The sequence below is a fragment of the Giraffa tippelskirchi genome, chromosome 5 (assembly GCF_054371585.1).
Source record: "Giraffa tippelskirchi isolate mGirTip1 chromosome 5, T2T-mGirTip1v1.2.pri, whole genome shotgun sequence".
Classification (NCBI taxonomy): domain Eukaryota; kingdom Metazoa; phylum Chordata; class Mammalia; order Artiodactyla; family Giraffidae; genus Giraffa; species Giraffa tippelskirchi.
The window spans coordinates 32158576-32177979 of record NC_137279.1 but is presented as its reverse complement, the minus strand read 5'-3'; the positions used below and the strand labels follow the sequence as shown (position 1 = coordinate 32177979).

The following is a 19404-nucleotide window of genomic DNA, read 5'->3' as shown; positions in this document are numbered from 1 at the left end:
CAGGGCCCTGGAAGCCACTGTGGGGAGAAAACATGGAATAGGCCCTGTCTTGTTTCGTGGGCTGAAACAAGACTGGTTCAGGCCTTGCGGCCCCTCTCTCATGAGAAGCTTCTCTTTGCATTTCTTTAGCGTCACATCTGTGTTTTGTGTATCTTCACTTTCCCTCTTCCTGGAGTACAGGACAAGTTAGTCCCACATCCCCTGGGCCATGTGGCCCCTGGCCTTGTCTCTCTGCAGGAGGAATGGGGGGAGATGAGAGCTCCACTGAGGGGCACCCGTGCCCGCAGCAGACCTGACCCCCAGCCAGAGCCACGGAGGAGGGCAAGAGCCAGACTGACCCCTGACGGCACACGTCCTGGTCAGGATTAGTGGCCACAGCTGCCCGGGGCCCCACCACAGGCCTGCTTAGCGCCTGCCAGATGGGGCCTGTCCCGGGTCCATGGGGACCAGCTGCAGGCTGTCATTAATGCCCTCAGCGAGTCACGGAGGGTGGCAGTACCCTGCTGAAGCCTGGGCTTCCTGTCCGGCCTGGCCCGTCCCTCCTGCCAAGGCTGGCTGGGCTGGAGCCTGCCAGACAGCAGTGGGCAGGGTGGCCCTGTCACTGATTCCCCAAAAGCTCAGTGTGGCAGGCAATCCCCTTTTTCTGATATTCTGTTTTACAGAAGAGCACCCTGGGGAGAAAGTTGGATTCTACTCAGACTGTCCTCCTGCAACTGCCCTTCATCAGTGTGCAACCAAGTGCCGGCATGTACAGCCTGTTTAGGGGCTGGGCAGCTTTAGCAGCAGACAGGTGAGGACACAGGACAGCAGGCTGAGCCCACCTGTGTCTGTGGTCGAAGAGAGGCGACCCCCCTTGTCCACCAGAAGGGGCTCCAAGTTTCCTCCAACGGATGTAGGGTGCTCGGTGATGCAGCTGTGGCTCCACCCACCGCCCACAGGAATAATTTAGCAAAACTAGGACACCACGCCGTGCTGCAATTACCCCGCTCAAGTTGTTTCCCTGTTAAAATGATGGTATTAGTTCTGCCATTGCTGCCAGGCCTTGGGAGGAGGAATGAGAAAGGACAAGGTATCTCTGGGCGGGAAGCTTTATAAATATGCCAGCTTGGTGGGGGTGGGGGCAGCCCCCCAAGTACACAGAGCACAGCCTTGTGTGGACCTGGGCTGGAGACACGCTGCCACTCAAAACTTTCTACATGGGGAAATCATTTCCTACAGGTTTTCTTCCCCTAATTAAAAGTTGCCACAGTGATAAAATAGTTGGCTAAATCCCTAAACCCCGATAATGTTAGTCTTGATTAATTTGTCTCCTGTCCCTCCTGTGGTCTGGAAAAATGGCTAATGAGGACTCAGGGATTTAACCTTTTCTGGAGGAAAACAGTGGTGTTTATTATGCAGCACCCCCCCTGCCCCCCGGATGGGCTGCACCCTTAAACACTGTATTTCACATTCTAGGCAATTATATATCCTTTAAAAATAGCTGTTCGGGGCCTTTAACTTCAGCCATCTGGGCGCAGGACAAAAATGTGGTCAGGTGATGGAAAGCAACTTGGCCTTGGAGCTGGTTTGATGGACAGGGATGCTGGGGTTTCCTGTCGGCTGTCACCCTGCCTGGGATTATCTGTTTACAGCCCTGCCCTCCCCCAGACTCCAGGCTCCTTATGATGGACCTGGGCTACCAGACCTTTGCCCTCAGATTGCATCCGGCGGCCACAGGTCCTGGGGGTGCTTGTTGGTGTAACGTGGGGCTGAGAAGCCCAGGCCTTGGGGCCAGACCCTCAGGATCCAATGCTGGATCCTCTTTTTACTCACAGGTCTTAGTGTCTTCCCTCCTCCACCCTGAGCACCTCTATTGCTCAGTGCCAAAGGGGCCCTTTGGCAAGAATGTGGCACCCTGGTGGTACAGGCCACACCACCCTCAGTGCCACTGTGAAGGGCCAGCTCCTCAAGGAGGTGATCAGTCGGGGGTGGTCCTGGATCAGGCCCCCTATAGCTCCCACCTGCATGTACCCCGGCTGTGATCCTGGGAGAGTCATCACGGAACAACCCTGTCAGGCAGGGACCCCATGCTCAGCCGAGATGTCAGGTGGTTTGGGTTATGACTTCCATTTCAGCTCTGAGACTATACACCTACAGGGAAATGAGCCCACCTTCCCCACTTTCCCACCAAAGCAAGCTTCCCAGGCCCTGCCACCTGTAAGGACAGGTGGGGTCCCCCAGGGTGGAAAGCTGGGGCTGAGGTCTCAGACTCTGAACCCTCCGGCCCAGTGAGCACCTCCCTATGCTGCCTGTCTCGCCTTCAGTGCTTCCAGCGTGTCACACACACACATAAACAGGCATGCACACACACAGATACACATACACACAAGTACACACAGATACACATACACACAGGTGCACACATACAGATGCACACATAGATGCACATATACCAATGCACACACAGATCCATACACACTGGTGCACATACACAGATGCACATACACAGATGTACACACAAGTGCACAAACACAGAAGCATACAAAGGTGCACACACACAGATATCCTCACACATAGATGCACACACACTGGTGCACATACACAGATGTACACACAAAGATCCACACATAACTGCACACATAGATCACACACACACACATGGATGTACACACATAGGTGCACACAGTCATCTTAAGCATTCAGGCTCTTTGATGTGTAATCTTCAATGCATCTTAAGATCTTCGCAGGGAAATTGTGTCGATAGCCACATTTCCTGTGTACATTGTCCTTCATACTTTTAGAAATGGTCTCACTCTTTTGATGATCTTAGGATTGACTTAGAAGTCTCGACAGGTAACATGTATCTAAACTAAAAAATAGATTCTGTTTACTCTTAATTTTTGGTTCCCACTTAACAAAAGATAAATCACCAGAGTTTCTAGAAAGGAATTCTGCTCTGGATTGTCCTTACTGAATTGAGAGGATGGGAACAAAAGCTCTGTACCCCAGAGACCCATAAAAGCATGTCAAATGTCCCTAAGGATCCAGGGCAGGAGGGATATGGGTGGAGATGCAGAAGCCCTTGTTATCCCAGAATTTATCTCAAGGAGGCCTGGGACTTATGACATGGGTCCTTCACATGAGGTCCATCTTCTGGGCACTGGTTTAAGGTTTAAGCTAGAGGTTTAAGTCACACAGCTCATTTCTTAGGATCCATTCTCTCAACACTTTTCAAGTTGGTACCAACCAATACCAGCTAGAAACCCATTCTCCTCAAATACAACCAGATTCTTCTGCAGCTTTTTCTGAGGTTGGTGGCCCATGTGATTTGAGTCTTAGAGAGCAGAGTTGGGAACCAGGGACCTAACTTAGCTTTTCCGGCTCATGAAGATGGTTTGTGGTAAGAACTATCCTTTCCCTGAACATCATTCTCAAAGTGCTCAAGGCTCTAAGTACAGAGAAACTCGTGAGTAAGAAAGGCCAGATTCCACATGCCCTAATACATGATGTTTGTTTTTGTCTTCCTGACTCACTTCACTCTGTGTGACACTCTCTAGGTCCATCCATGTCTCTACAAATGACCCAATTTCATTTGTTTTTATGGCTGAATAATATTCCATTGTTATTTGCAAAGCAGAAATAAAGACACAGACGTGGAGAACAAACATATGGGTACCAAGGGAGAAAGAGGGGGTAGAGGAACTGGGAGATTGGGATTGACATATATACACTATTAATACTATGTATAAAATAGATAACTAATGAGAACCGAACATATAGCACAGAGAATTCTATTTAATGTGCTGTGGTGACCTAAATGGGAAGGAAATCCAAAAAGGAGGGGATATATGTATATATAAACTTGATTCACTTTGCTGTAAACAGAAGAAACTAATATAGCATTGTAAAGCAATTATCCTTCAATAAAAATTAATAAAAAAATTAAAGGAAGGCCAGAGCTCTAGCTGGGTGACCCAGGGGTCCAGGGTTCAGACCCAGCCTTCCTTTTGCACCTGGGTGCATCCCACTGGGCATCTGAGCAAGACCCTGGGTAGGGCAAGGGGGGATGCAACGAATGTCAGGAAGGCGCCCCCTGCGACACTGGCCCTTTGCATGCTCTCTACGTACAGAGTCAGGGCGAGAGCACCCAGAGCATGTGGGGGGATGGGCCCAAGCAGAGGGACACACAGGAGCCAGGCCTGAGCCCTTAGCACAGAACTCCAGCCGCTGTCTGCGCCCTGCAGAGCCTAAATTCTGCTGTAGAGGAACCTGGGTCTGGGGTTCGGCTCAGGTCAAGGAGTGGGGGAAGATTAACTCTATCACACGGTTCACCCTATATCCCTGACTCTTAAACTGAGGTTTGTCAAGGTGGCTTAGCTGCAAAGACATCAGACCACTCAGGGGGCATTTCTGGGGCTTGTGTGCCCAGGGGGAGGGCAGGGCACCTGTGGTCAGTGCCCTGGGGCTCCCAGGAAGAGGAAGTATCACACAGCATCCGACATGGGGGTGCTCAGCTCTAGTGACAACCACCAACCCCCGCCCCCAGGAAGGGAAACAAACAGGCAGAAAGAGAGAAAAGCCATCGTCATCCCCCACCACCAATGATCGGGAGGAAACTAGGGCCTGACCCTGACCTCGATTTTATTTCTCCCCCCCTCATCTGCCAAGCCCCCCCAGACACTGTGGGGAGGGCACCCCTGCCCCGCACAGCCCTGTGCACTGCATACCTATACTTCATCCCGGGCTGCTTCATGCTGGCGTTGCCTGTGCTCGGGAGGCTCTGCACCGACAGCTGTCCCAGGCTCCGGGCCACCATGGCCACTGCACGGAAGCGGCCTCGGGTGCCCAGGCTGGGGCTGCTGGCCGCTGGCCGGCCCAGCCGCTCCTCGGGGCCCCGGCCCTTGAGTCCATGCTCTGAGCATACGAAGGACACCTGCATGTTGCCGGCACTCAGCTCCTGATCACGTCCCCCCTCCTTCCAGGCTCCAAGGTCATCTGCCCCTGGAAGCCCCGCTCCTCCTGGGACAAGACTTTATCCCAGAAGCTGAAGGAGCTGCCAAGAGTGAAGATTTCCAAAGGCAACGATGTAGAAAAAGCCCGTGCGGTCTCAGACAGAAGGGAGTCAAATTTCCAGAAATGTGCTAGAAAAGATCTGATCAGATAGAGCTCAGAAATCCAGGGGTGGGTGGCAATGCCATTTTCTCTCCCTTCTCTGCGGGTCCGTCCTCTGCCCCACCCTGGTCTGGCTCTGCCTGCCCGAGCCCCCAGCCCAGCTGTGTCCGGCAGGGCTGGGCTGCCAGTAACTCACGACCAATGAGCGACACTGCCATCCTCTGACAGCAGGATGGGGAGGGAGGGTGCCTCCCATCAGAGTGGCAGCCTGGCGGTTCTGGGAGCAGCTGCTTCTCTAGGCTTCCCCGGGTCTCTCAGAGGGAGCCTGGCTCTGTGCACTGTGGCTGTTGAGACTCCCACCAAGTCAACGAGGTGACTGGCGAGAGGCGCGGGAGGTGCAGGAGGTGTCTGGCGATTCATTATTAATGAAGCGGATGCACAAGCCGCCCAACTGCCCGGGCCGATCCCCAGGAGGCCGGCACCGGTGCTCCAGGCTGATAGCCGCTCAGCCGGGACTGGATGAGGCAGGCACTGCAGCCGGGTGGATGGCTGAGCGTGCAGGCAGTTGGCCTGGCCAGCTCTGTCTGGTGGCGGTTCTCACCCAGGAAACAGGACTGCCACCAGGTTTTGGCACAAGAAGTCAAATCACCAGAGATCTGGAGGAGAGAGGGCCACTCTTTCTGGATGGTAATGACCCAGGTGAAGTGAGGAAAGAAGCCTCAGAGACTTAAGATGCTCCAGCACTCTGCACAGTACTTAGCTTGCAGCTGGTGCTCAATAAACACTTTTAGAGTGAATGAATGAATGAACTAAGGACTGACTGAATGGATGGATGAATGAATGGATGAGTGAATGAACTAATGAGTGAATGAGGATCCCCTGCTTTACCCCAGCCTCCTTTCCCACACTAAGGGGATCAGGATGAAGATGGGAACAAGTTCTTCTGGAACAAAGCTCACAGGGTTTCCTGAAACCCAGAGAGACGCCCCCATTGGCAGGAAGGGCTGGCTTTGCTCTCTGACCCCAAGCATGCCACTCTCACCCTGCAGGGTAGCCCTTGCCGTAGCTGCCGTTTGGGTCCCTTCCTGCCCTGTGACTGAGAAGGAGAGGGTGGATGGGAGGCAGGTGGTCAGGCTCTGCTGCTAATTTGCTGTGTGATCCCAGGTGAGTGTCCTGCTGTCTCTGAGCTTCTGGACTTCCACTGACATAATGAGGTGGCTGACCCAAGGACCACTCTGTCTCTCAGGACCTGGCTCTGCAGGAACATTGCATGCCTGCTGGCTATCTATTCTGTGCTCTGACAGGACTCAGAGAAGAAGCCACCCTGAGATGTTCACAGAGGATGGTGGCTGAATTTGCTCTCAGATCTGGCCCTGCCTTTTTGAGAAGTTAATAATAAAACCTTGCTCCATCCAGTCCTAGCCTCCCTGCTCCCGAGCTGGGCAGCCAGGGACAAGTGACTCCCTCTCCAAGCCTCAGTGATCTTGTGTCCAGCTCAGGTCACCAAGGCATTCAGATCACAAAAGCGCTCACACTGGGGTCTGGTCCTCAGGAAGCACTCCCACTATCCCTCAGCAGAGAGGAAGGGCTTTCTGGACGTGGAGTCAGGAGAGGCTCTTGTGAGAGACTCTCCCCAACCCCACCAGTAAATGCACCCTGTCTGTCCTCCCCATGGCCTGACTCGGCAGCAGGAACCTCTCCCCAGGGTGGGACCTGGTCCTGGGGACAAAGGGAGGGCAGAGCTGGTACCTTTGCCAAGAGGGACCCGGCAGGTCACAGACGCCACCTGTGGAGGCCAATAGGGGCCCCTCAGAATCCACAGGTCAGTGCTGCCTTCCTCTTCCATCTGCCTGTGAAAGTTCCACCTGCCAGGCATGGGTCCCTGAGCCCCTTGGGGGATGGGGGATGGGAAGGAGGCAGGGCAGGCTGCAGTGCTGGCCCCTCTACCAGCTGGGCCCTCCACCAACTGGGCCCTGCACTTGAAGACAATAGATCCTGGCCCTCAAGAAGCCCACACACCTGCTGAAGAGGCTGCAGGTGGCAAAGGCCCTGCCTCTGGCCCCTCCCCAGGCTCATGGAGCTTATAGTCCACAGCAGGGATGCTCAACACCTTAACAGGATGCTAGAGGAGCTTGTTACAAATGCAGATTGCTGGGCCCCAACCACACCTATGGAATCAGCAGCTCTGGGGCTGGGCCTGGGAAAATGCATATCTTTTTCTGATGTGGACCATTTTTAAAGTCTTAATTGAATTTGTTACAATATTGCTTCCTTTTTATGTTTTGGTTTCTTGGCTCCCAGGCATGTGGGATCTTAGCTCCCCAACCAGGGATTGAACCTGCATCCCTTGCATTGGAAGGTGAAGTCTTGACCACTGGACCGCCAGGGCAGTCCTGGGAAGCTGTGTTTTTATCAAGAGATTTGAGCGGTGCTATGCACTGGCCTGGAGGGTGTGGAGATCCCCTACTTCATTCCACCTCACTCGGTTCTCTGCGCACTGGCAAATTGTTGGATCCCACAAGAGATGGCATCTCACTATGGATCCCACAAGGGACAGCATCTCACTATGGATTCCTCAGGGTTGCTCTTAACCAGATGGTGTGCTCTGAGCTTTAAGTGAGATTCACAAAGACTTAGTCACCACAGTGTGTGAAAGGTCACCCATCTCACCTCCCAATCCAGCAATTCCACTTCTAGGTATGTGCCCAGAGAACTGAAAACATAGTGCCCCCACCAAAACTTGAACACAAATGTCCACAGCAGTATTACTCATCACAGCCCCAAAGTTGTAGCAATCCAAATGTCTAACAACAGATAAAATAATGAATGAATAAACAAACTGTAGTCTATACCCACACAGTAGAATGTTATTCAGTCATACAAAGGATGAAGTACTGCCACACATCCCAACATGGATGATCCTGGAAAACATCATGCTAAGAGAAAGGAACGAGTCATGTGCATGCTAAGTCGCTTCAGTCGTGTCTGACTCTTTGAGACCCTATGGAGAGTAGCCCACCAGGCTCCCCTGTCCATGGCATTCTCCAGGCAGGAATACTGGAGTGGGTTGCAATTTCCTCCTCCAAGGGATCTTCCCGACCCATGGATCAAACCTGTGTCTCTTAGGTCTCCTGCATTGGCAGGCGGGTTCTTTAAGGCCACGTACTGTATGATTCCATTCATATGAAATGTTCAGGGGACTTCCCTGGTGGTGCCGTGGTTGGGAATCTGCTCATCAATGCAGGGGATACGAGTTTGATCCCTGGTCCAGGAAGATCCCACCTGCCTCAGAGCAGCTAGGCCTGTATGCCACAGCTACTGAGCCTGCACATTGCAACTGCTGAAACAGTCCCGTGTGCCTAGAGCCCGTGCTCCGCTTGGCCACAAGAGAAGCCACTGCAGTGAGAAAACCGTGCTCCATAACTAGAGGGTAGCCCCCACTCATCACAACTAGAGAGAGCCCGCACAAAGCAATGAAGACCCAGTGCAGCCAAAATAAATCAAATTAAAAAAAAAAAACGTTCAGAATAGGCAAATCCATAGAGACAGAAAGCAGATTAGTGACTCTAGGGGGTGGGGGGAGTGGAGAATCAGGGAATGATAGCTAATGTGGGTATGGGATTTCCTTATGGGGGTGACAAAAATGTTCTAAAATTGGTGATTTTTGCACAATTATATGAATATACTAAAACCATTAAATTGTAAGAATTGGACTTGAATGAGTGACAGAACAAAAAATGGGTATATGGTATGTGAATGGGTATACTATTACTGAAAAAAAAATGTCAACGCTTTCAAAAGACTCTGGGCCTTCACTCTTGCTGGTCCCTATGGGAGTGCCCTTCCTGTTTCCCTGCCTTTGAACTCCCTGTCATCCCCTGGCATCAGCTGAGATAGTACATGCCGTGTGAAGCAGTCTTCCCCCGCTTCTCAAGCACCAATAAACCTTCCTTCCTCTGGGTGTTGAGACCTCAGCCCCCCCCAGTGATACCAGAGGCCTGGGGGCCACACAGGAGGCACTCTCCCAGGACTCTTGCACCTGGCCCGGTGCAGAGTCCCCAGTCTCCGCTCAACCCTCTGTCGTGTGTTGTGGGGACGGTGGGACACCCGGCCCAGTGTAAAGTCCCCAGTCCCCACTCATCTCTCTGTAACACATTGTGGGGATGGTGGGAATGGACGTCTGACCTCAGAACCCGCCCTGGGGAACCCAGGACAAACACGGCAGGTCCAACAGAGAACTGCTGAGCGGAGGAGTTGGGCAGGTGGGTTTGCACAGCTGGAACTTCCCACGTGCCTCAGACAGGGGTCATAAACTCTTAATGTACTTAGAAAATCACAAGAAAAGACAAGAGTGGAAAACCGAAAGCATAAGACCTCAACCTGAACTTGCCACAATTAAATGTCACCCTAAAGGGTCTCTCCTTTCAAACGTGTTTTGGTGGAGAAGTGAGTCCCAGACAAGGGCTTGGTGCAGAAACATCGAGTGTGGATAATTTTGAGCCACAGCAGATTTGGGGTTCTTTTTCTGCCTCTCTAGTACCTGCTGTTGTTAAAACAAAGCAACTGGTTCCTGCCGTGATGAATCAGAGGGGCAGCCACCCCGAGTAAAAGCCCTGCCGTGTCCACAGAATGCCACTAAAGAGAACTTCTCGCAACAGGAGCTTCTGGCGTGGTGCCTGGAATCCACCCCCAACCTGCCCAGGGGGCTGGGGAGACCCCTGGATCGTGGCACGGCAGCTCTTCCAGAGTGACTGGCTCATCTCACCACCTCTCTCCCTCCCTCTCTTCCTTCCCATCTGCTTGATGGCCACACAGAACATGAGCTGCTTCTCCAAGTGCTTCTGTTGGCACCCATGATATTCCAAGAGGTTTCTCTCTCACCAGGAGCCAAGCCTGGAGCTTTGGTTTCCATCACTACCTTATTTAGTCCTCAGGACAATTCTATGAGGAAGTGACTATAGTCTCTGCTTTCCAGATGGGGACACTGAGACCTGGGGAGACCACACGACTTGTGCACAGCTGGGTTCCCCCCCCAGGACACTCAGGGACATTCCTGCAGGCTTGGGAGTTGAGTCAGCTCTGGTGACCCGGTGTGGGTTGAAACATGTCCCTCAAAGGGATGTGTCCATATCCTAACTCCTAGCACCCATGAATGTGACCATCTTCAGAAAAAGGATCTTTGTAGATGTCATCACGTAAAGAGGAGGTGATTGGGGTGAGCCCTAAATTCAATGATTGCTGTATTTATAAGGAGAGGAGGATTTGGAGACTGACAGAGATACACAGAGGGAAAATAGCCATGAGAAGACAGAGGCAGAGATTGGAGTGATGTGTCTATAGACAAAGAAAGTCAAGGAAGCACAGACATATTACAGAAAGCAAGCTTATGGTTGCCAAAGGGGAAGGGCTATTGTTGTTCAGTCGCTAAGTCGTGTCCGACTCTAAGTGACCCCATGGACTGCAGCACACCAGGCTTCCCTGTCCTTCACTATCTCCCAGAGTTTGCTCAAACTCATGTCCATTGAGTCAGTGACATCATCCAACCATTTCATCCTTTGTCGCCCCCTTCTCCTCCTACTGCAATCTTTCCCAGAATCAGGGCCTTTTCCAATGAGTTGGCTCTTCCCATCAGGTGGCCAAAGTATTGGAGCTTTGGCTTCAGCGTCAGTCCTTCCAATGAATATTCAGGGTTGACTTCATTTAGGATTGACTGGTTTGATCTCCTTGCAGTCTAGGGGACTTTCAAGAGTCTTCTCCAGCATCACAATTCGAAAGCATCACATCAATTCTTCAGCGCTCAGCTTTCTTTATGGTCCAACTCTCACATCCACACATGACTACTGGAAAAACCATAGCTTTGATTATATGGACTTTTGTTGGCAAAGTAATGTCTCTGCTTTTTAATATGCTGTCTATGTTTGTCACAGCTTTTCTTCCAAGGAGCAAATGTCTTTTAATTTCATGGCTGCAGTCACCATTCGCAGTGATTTTGAGAAAATAAAATCTGCCAGTGTTTCCACTCCCAACTGGGAGATGGAGATCGACATATACATACCACTATATACAAAAATAGGTTATTAATAAGGACCTATTATACAACATAGAGAACCTACTCAGTACTCTGTAATGACCTATATGGGAAAAGAATCTAAAAGAGACTGGATATGTGCCTGTGTATAACTGATGCACTTTGCTGTAAACCTGAAACTAACACAACAGTGTGAAGCAACTATTCTCCAATTAAAATTATTTAAAAAGCCAAGGTTGGATCTTTCCCAGGAGCCTTCAGAGGGAATGTGGCCCTGCTGACCCCTGGCTGTTGCACTTCTTGGCTCCAGATCGTGAGAGAATAAAAAGCTGCCGTTCTGAGCTTCTGCGTGTGTGCTGTGTTAGGGTAACCCCAGAACACTGGTAGAGAACCGGCTCAAGGTAGACCTGCCCCACCCATCACCCCAGGCTGATCCGCTCACCAACCCTCACCCGTCTTTCCTCCTGCCCCACTTCCTTCTTCCTACCCATCCTTTAAGACACACCTGGCTTCCCAGATTTTTCAAGGAAGTCTTCCCTGACTGGCCCAGCCTGAAGTGACCTCCTGTGAATAAGTGAGCAAGTCTGTTTGATGAGCTTGATCACAAACCAAATACTGTCTGTGATTCCTGTAAGAGGCTAGTGGTAAGAGGCCACACTCTAGAGTCAAAAATTGCAGGCAGGCAGGACCCTGCACCGTGCCAGAAGCTCCACGGCCAAGGCTCGTTGCCCAGGGCTCCCTGCCCTCTGGGCCACATCAGAGTCTCAGATGCCGCTTCCAGTCCTGCTGCCGAGGAAGCAGCAGGAAAGAGACATTTCCAGAAAGACAATGTTCTGGAAAGTGGGTTAAGACCAAGACCAGGAAACACCATCCAGCCAGTACTTACAGAGGTTTGGACTGCTCTAGGTGCTGAGAACAGACAAAGGTCATGCTGTCAGCGGGATGCAGATGCGCAAAAACAAGGTAAGAGGATAGTGGGCTTGAGGGTGACTCACTGGGCATCTGTTTGGACCAGGTGGTGGGGAAAGTCTCTTTGAGGCCAAAGTTGCGCTGATAGGAGGGAGCCAGCCCTGTGAAAACCTGGAGGACGCACCCTCTGGGGGACACTGAGGATGTGCAAGGGCCATGGGATGCAGTGAACTCCTCTGAGATACAGATGAAAGGCAGGCACGCTCTGAGCAGGAGGAAGAGGAGTACAGGCCAAAATCAGAGGCAGCGTGCACTGTGCGGGGCCCAGGAGGGAGTCTGGGTTCCTTCCCATGGCTCTGTGTGGCAGAAGAGGAGCATCCTTGAACCAGGTCCAGTGTCCACATGGCACCATGTGGGCCCGTGGCCACAGCTACTGCCCTGTCTCAGGCCACACATCCGGACCCTCCATCACTGCAGCCAGGTGGACGTGGGAAGGGGGAGCTGACACAGGGAATGTGGAGATTTTAAAATTCAGTGCCTTTTTTTTTTTTTAAACAGCAAGAGTTGAGGACAGTTTTTTAAAAAATGGGTGAAGTTAACAAGAAATCTTTTCCCAGCTGCAGGCTCGGTTCAACTGATAATGTGTTGGGCTGGGGGCATGGTGTTTGCCTTGCTCCACCAGGCAGCACTTATCTGGAGGCATTATCTTTTTTATATTAATATTTAAGACCAGGTTTAACGGAGTCCCTGCCCAGCTGCTGCCAGGAACACTAACCTTGGAAGGGCATTTATCTGGGCTCTTTCATAACTGGTGGCCGTGGTTCTGGAGGCTCTCTTCCCAGTTAACTGAAATTTCTGGATGCAGCCAGATGAAATCCACCAGATGAAGAAAGGGCCCCACAGTGCAACCACCTCTGGACCATCAGATGCTAAAGGCTCAAGTGGTTTTCTTGTCAACCTGCTGCTTGGGAAGCAAGGTTCCCAAGGTGTTTCAGCCCCACGGTTAGTCCATCAAGCTTCAGATGTGACATAGACCTTTTCCTTGGAGTGTCAGGCAAATAGGACATTTCTCCCAGTATCCACAACCCCAAGCTATTTTTGGGTCCTAGGGCTGTTGCAAGAGAGTTCATTGAACTGGGGGGCTTTGAGCAATGGAACTTGGTTCTCTCACATCAATGGGGGCCGGAAGGCTGAAATCTGGGTGTGGGAAGGGCAGGGCTCTCTCTGTAGGCTCCAGGGGAGGGTCTGTCCTGGCCTTGGCCAGCTTCTGGTAACCACAGTCCTTGGCTTGTGGCCACATCACTCTAATTTCTGCCTCTGCCATTACAAAGACTCTTCCCTATGCACCTTCATTGGGCCTCTTATTAGGACAACAGGCATTGGATTTAGGGCCCACCCGACTCCAGTGTAAGCTCATCTAATTACATCTGTACAGACCCTATTTCCAAGTAGCCTCTAGGAATCTGGGTGGATGTAATTTGGAGGGACATAATTCACCCCAGGGCACCCTCTATCACAAATGGTATCTATACTTGAGGGAGCTGGGGTCTCCCAGGAAAAGGACAATCCCCTGGCCTCTTCCCTTGGCCTCCCCACTACTGCTCTTTTCTTCCTCACTCTGACCCAGGCCGTCTCTCCTCAAATGTTCCCCTGTCCCCTTGAACTGGAAGGTTCTTCCCATCTCTTCCAGTGGTCCTCCTTTCAGATGGTTGGGGTCTCAGCTGTCCCTGGCTTCCTGACTCTCTTAGGTATTTACCTGCTTTTTTTCTGCCACCCCCTGCCCCACCATGATGGAACATCCAAGAGGGTGGGAGGGACCCTGTCTGTCCTGTTTAGGCAACGTCTGCAAGCCTGTTGCCTGGAGTCAAGTAGGTCCTCAATAAATATTTCTGAATTAATTAAAGGGTGCTGAAATTACAATAATTTGGCCACCTGATGTGAAGATCTGACTCACTGGAAAAGACCCTAATGCTGGGAAAGAAAGATTGAGGGTAGAAGGAGAAAAGGATGACAGAGGATGAGATGGTTGGAAGGCATCACTGATTCAATGACATGAACTTGGGCAGACTCAGGGAGATAGTGAGGGATACGGAGGCCTGGCGTGCTGCAGTCCATGGGGTCACAAAGAGTCAGACACGACTTAGCAACTGAACAACGAACAGCCGAACAGCAACAATCGATGACTTGGGCTTCCCAGGTGGCCCAGTTGCAAAGAATCCCCCTGCCAATGCAGGAAACAAAGGTTTGATCCCTGGGTCGGGAAGATCCCCTGGAGAAGGAAATGGCAACCCACTCCAGTATTCTTGCCTGGAGAATCCCGTGGACAGAGGAGCCTGGTGTGATACAGTCCATAGGGTTGCAGAGTTGGACATGACTTAGTGACTGAACAGCAAGAACATCAATGGATAGCAACCCCCCCCCCAAAAAAAAAGAAGAAGAAAATTCAGACCTTCACCTCCCTCTTGAGAAATCTCCAACAGAATCAGGAGGTCCTTAGGGCCAGTCTCGCAGACCCTTTGTCCTTCTTTTACATCTGGATTTTTAGAATGCAAAGCCTTAAGAATTCTGCCATCTAATGGACCCAGGGCAGAAGTGCTTTATATCTTTAAATGACAACCACGTGCTCATGCAGTGACCCCTGAAGACCCAAACACTGTCCGCAGAATAAAACGTTTCAGCAACAGGGCTGGTCTCTGTTCCACTCTCCAGAGAACAGTCAGATAACCCCTGGGGCCTGTGGTAGGTGGAAACCAAATCAAATATAGGACACCCACCTAAATCTGGACTTGAGATAATCAACAAATAACTTCTGGTATAAGTATGTCCCGATTATGGCATAAACTTGTTATTTGTTTGAAATTCAGATTTAACTGGGTGCTCTGTATTTTTATTTGCTAAATCTGGCAACTGAACACATACTGAGCAGAAGAGAGGGGAGGGGGCTTCTTCTGGGTGACTAGCTCTGGCCAGGGCTTGTCCTGGAAGGCACAGGAATAAAGCTGAATATTTGTCATTTATAGACTCAGCTGCCAGCTCTGGGGCTCTCTGGCCACTTTCCGAGGCTTTCAGAGGAGAAAGGGGGCAGGTCAATGCACTGTCACAGGTGCTGATTCCAATGACAAGCGAGCTAAACAGAGTGTCCTTCTGAGGTTCCAGTGGAATTGAGCCTGACAAGCCCATCATCCGAGAACCAGGGACACCTAAACCACAGCCTTTTCTAATCACAGCTTTAAGCATAGTAGCAGCAACCAGTTCAGAGGCCACCTGTTGAAAACCACTTCTCATGGAAAGGACAGCCCAACCCAAGCACATCTTGGTCCCTAGGGCCTCGCACGGTCTGGTGCTGCCATGGATTTGTGGGTAGAGATGAGAATCGAGGACTTTCCCCTAATTAGTGTTTCCTGCTCATTCTCAGTTGCTAAATCGTGTCTGACTTTTTGCGACCCCACGGACTGTAGCCCGCCAGGCTCCTCTGTCCATGGGATTCTCCAGGCAAGAATACTGGAGCAGGGTGTCATTCCCTCCTCCAGGGGATCTTCCTGACCTGGGGATCAAACCCGCATCTCCTGTGACTCTTGCATGGGCTGGTGGATTCTTTACTACTGAGCCACTTGGGGAACAATTCATGGTAGTCAGCCTGTAATAATTAATACATCCCAGTGAGATCGCAAGAAGACAGATGACATAGTAAGTGTACTCCGGGGCAAAGTTTTTTCAAAAAACCACCGTCACCCCATGGAGGAGACACCAAACGTCGCAATGCTATCTCTGGAGGAGAGGACCATGCAGACCCTTGTTTTTCCTTTGTTACACATTCCAACACAGTCAGCATTCTGCTTTTGGCCTCGCCACGCAGCACGTGGGGTTTCAGTTCCCTGACCAGGGGTCAAACCCATGACCCCTGTAGTGGAAGCTTGGAGACCTAACCACTGAACCGCCAAGGGAAGTCCTATGGTCAGCATTCTTAAACCCCAAGAATTTACCCTGGTTGACAACAAAGTGGTTACCCCATTTCCTGGGCTGCATCCCTCTCACCGCTGCCCTCGCCTCGGCCAGGGGACCTCCTGCCCCCGCCCAGCGCCCCGCCCCGCCCCTTACCGGTACTTCATGCCAGTGCGCTGGGCGGTGCAGCCGTCTAGGGAGAGGCCGTGCATGCGCAGGAAGCTCTCCATGTTCCTGGCCTGGGCGGCCGCCCGTACCTCCCGCAGCCGCTGCAGCTCCAGCGTGTCGGTCTGGCGGACGGGGTGCAGGGCCCAGTCCGAGTGACACCTGCTGCTCACGCTCCTCAGGCTCTCGCTGTACGTCATGGACAACATGGTCCCACCCGGCCCGGGAACCGCCGCTGTCCGGATGGGAAATGCCCAGTGGTGATGGGTTAGAGAGCCTCCCGCCGACCCCGGTTCCCCGGGCTGGACGCTGGCCCCAGGGGCAGGGGCGGTGGCAGAGACACATCCTCCAGCTAGAGTGGCCACCCAGAGGTCCTGGGCCCTGGGATGTAAGCACCTCTTGACATGAGGTTCTTGGTCCTCAAAGCTGCGCTGGCGGGGAACTCTGGCTGAGCCACCCCCTCTGTCCTCTGCACCCACGAGACAAGCCCGGTCGAAGCTGTGTTCCAGGTGGGCGATGTCAAAAGAGCGCTCCAGATGAGAACAGGGCAGGAGCATGCAGAGAGCCCCGCCCCCAGAGCGGAGGACTTCACGGCGCCCCCAGGAGTTGTTCCCAGGGTAAAACCAGCTACAGGGCTGACCTGGAAGCAGCGTAAGCACACCTGTCGCTGAAGCAAACTCTCGTGTGATTTTGCTGGGGGTGTCGCACCCCCGGGGAAGGCCCTACTTGTTCACAGACTGGTGAAGGCAACGGTATCCACACGCACATTCTCTGCTTGTAGAAAGCGTCATTGCACCAGCACAGTTCTTTGGGCTCCATGCGCAAATGAATTATGTCAACAGAATTGCAACAGAAAACACTGTGAGGATGCATTTAAGGAGGGAGTGAGGCGGTGGCAGGGGGAGGGAAAAGGTTGGGAAATTGCAAAGCTTTAATATTAAAACCCATTGCTAAATCATCACCTGAAGGGATGATTATACTCAGAAACTAAAAACATAAGTGTCCATCAATAGGGAAACTGGCTATATACATGATGGTCCATCCATAGAATGGAAATCTGTGCGGCCTTCAGGAGTGAGGTGTCTCTGCATGAACTGAGAGGCAATGAGCCCTAGGAGGCAGAGTCAAGAAAGGCAGGGCGAGGGGAACATGTGTGTGCACGGAATGCCGCCCTGTGTCAATGCACACACACATGTGAACGGGTCAGTGAAGGGCTGCAGCATGGCTGTGTGTTAACATCCTACAGGGTCACAGGGGGCAGGGGCTGTGCTACAGTCCAGGGACTCCCTTCTCCCCCCAACACCTGACCACGGACCTCCACCCTGGCCTGGATGCCTGCACGATGGCCCCAGTATTGTCACCATCACTGAGTCAGGTGAGATTCATCTTTTCAGCTGGGTCTGCTGGGCCAGCCCGGGAGGTGGAGGGACCAGCTCTGTCCCCATCTGTGCCCCAAGGGAGAACAAGCTCTGTTATCCTGGGAAGGGCTGGGGGCTGAGGCAGCTGCAGAGTCCCTGAGGGTGGAGATGGTGTTGGAGTTGCCTGAGCTGGTCCTTCCTCATGTGAGTTCCCCATCCCCACCTGACACTTCACATGCTCCTTTCTCCACGGCAGGTGTCATCACCTGGCAGACCACAGGTATTTCTATCACCTTGTTTGTTGAGCTGATCCCCCTGAGAGTCAGGGCCAAGAAGGAAGGGACTCTTCTGTCCACTTTCACTGCTGTGCACGCGTGCTCTGTGCTCTGTGTAACTGGGCATTTCCCTGGCCTTGCTGACAGGGAGGGGCTGGGCTGGCCCCTGATCAGGCCAAGCTCTCTGCAGGCTGCCTTCTCCTGGCCAGGACTTGCATCACCATGGTTCAGATCCACGGGGAGGGGGCTGCAAGGCCCGGAATCCCTGGATTCCCACAGAGTTTAGACTAAGGTCTCTGATGGGTGCTTCTGCAGGCAGGCACACCCCAACACAAAAATCCCCACTTATCCGGAGAATCACATTGCTGGCAACAGAGGGGCCAGGCTCGGGGTGGGGGGGTGGCCCAGGAAATGGCACCTCGGAAGCCCTCGGGGTGGGCAGCACTAGCTCCCTCCTCCCCTCCACGTGCACGCTGCCCACGACCTGTCAAGCAGCTGCTTCAGAGGCAGCTGTGTAGCCTGTGGCTAATGGCCTGCGTGGGGCAAAAGCAGACCACTTCTTGCTTCCCTGGGGGTCTGAGTTCAGAGCGACCAGCCGGGCAGGGAGCAGCTGCAGGGGCGCTTCCTGAAAAACAGGATTCAACTCAGACACACACTTTCCCAGCCCGGCCCGGCCAGGCTGAGATCAATAGCTATTAGCTTTCAAGACACTACCCGCAAAAAGCCATCCTGGTCTGGTCTAGCTCCAGAAATCTAGCCACAGCCCCTGGGCTGCAGTAACCGTGTGGCTGAGTGGCCCGGTTATGGGCAGAGGCAGCCCTGTGTGTCACCAGGCGGGTACCTGGACCACTCTGAGCCTCAGTCTCCACATATGTGAAATGAGACGAGCAGAGGTATATTGTGTGTGCTGCTGCGGGCAAAATGCAACCGGCCTGGACAAATGGACAGGGGCCAGCCTTGTGGTGGGAGAGTGCCGCGTGGGAGGTGGTGGCCAACCATGAGACGTGGAAAATGGTACCAGTCGTGATAAGTGGCGTGGGCACAAAAATAAACAAGACAGGGTGGAGGGGAGACGGGCTGTCAGGAGGGAGCCAGATCATGGGCCTGAGTGATTCTAGGGGCCATGCAGGACGAAATGTAAACTCTACTCATCGCCCTTGGTCTCACAGAGTCACACATTCCTAATGAGATGAACACTGGTGGGTGCCGCCAGGAATTGGAGGGAGCCTCTCTGTAGGGTTCTCGTGCATGCTAAATCGCTAAAGGGTCGTATCTGACTCTTTGTGACCCCATGGATTGTAGCCCACCAGGCTTCTCTGTCCATGAGCTTCTCCAGGCAAGAGTACTGGAGTGAGTTGCCATGCCCTCCTCCAGGGAATCTTCTGACCAAGGGATCGAACCCATGTCTCTTAGGTCTCCTGTATTGGCAGGGGGGTTCTTTACCACTAGCGCCACCTAGAAAGCATGTCCGGGAGATAGTGAAGGACAGGGAAACCTGGTGTGCTGCAGCCCATGGGGTTGCAAAGAGTCAGATATGACTTAGAGATTGAACAACAACTATCTCTGTGGGGACTGGGGTCTCCCCTGCCTGTCATTGCTCCTATCTTGTGTTATAGTGGCCTTGGGAGGGGACTGC

At 52.5% G+C, this 19404-nt stretch overlaps 1 protein-coding gene across 9 annotated transcripts in view; it reads right to left on the bottom strand.

Annotated features, from left to right (window-relative positions):
• The window catches only part of KCNAB2 (potassium voltage-gated channel subfamily A regulatory beta subunit 2), a 95065-nt gene that overhangs the window by 30732 nt on the left and 44929 nt on the right, over positions 1-19404 (bottom strand). For 2 of the 9 annotated variants that reach the window (XM_081490316.1, XM_081490321.1), the window contains exon 1: positions 4707-4918. The exons of 5 other annotated variants lie outside the window; for them this stretch is intronic. In XM_081490316.1, coding sequence (XP_081346442.1) covers positions 4707-4918 — 212 coding nt within the window. Of the gene's footprint in view, positions 1-4706; positions 4919-16126; positions 16365-19404 lie in introns of those variants that run through there. 2 more of the 9 variants (XM_081490315.1, XM_081490314.1) reach the window with 2 other exon arrangements.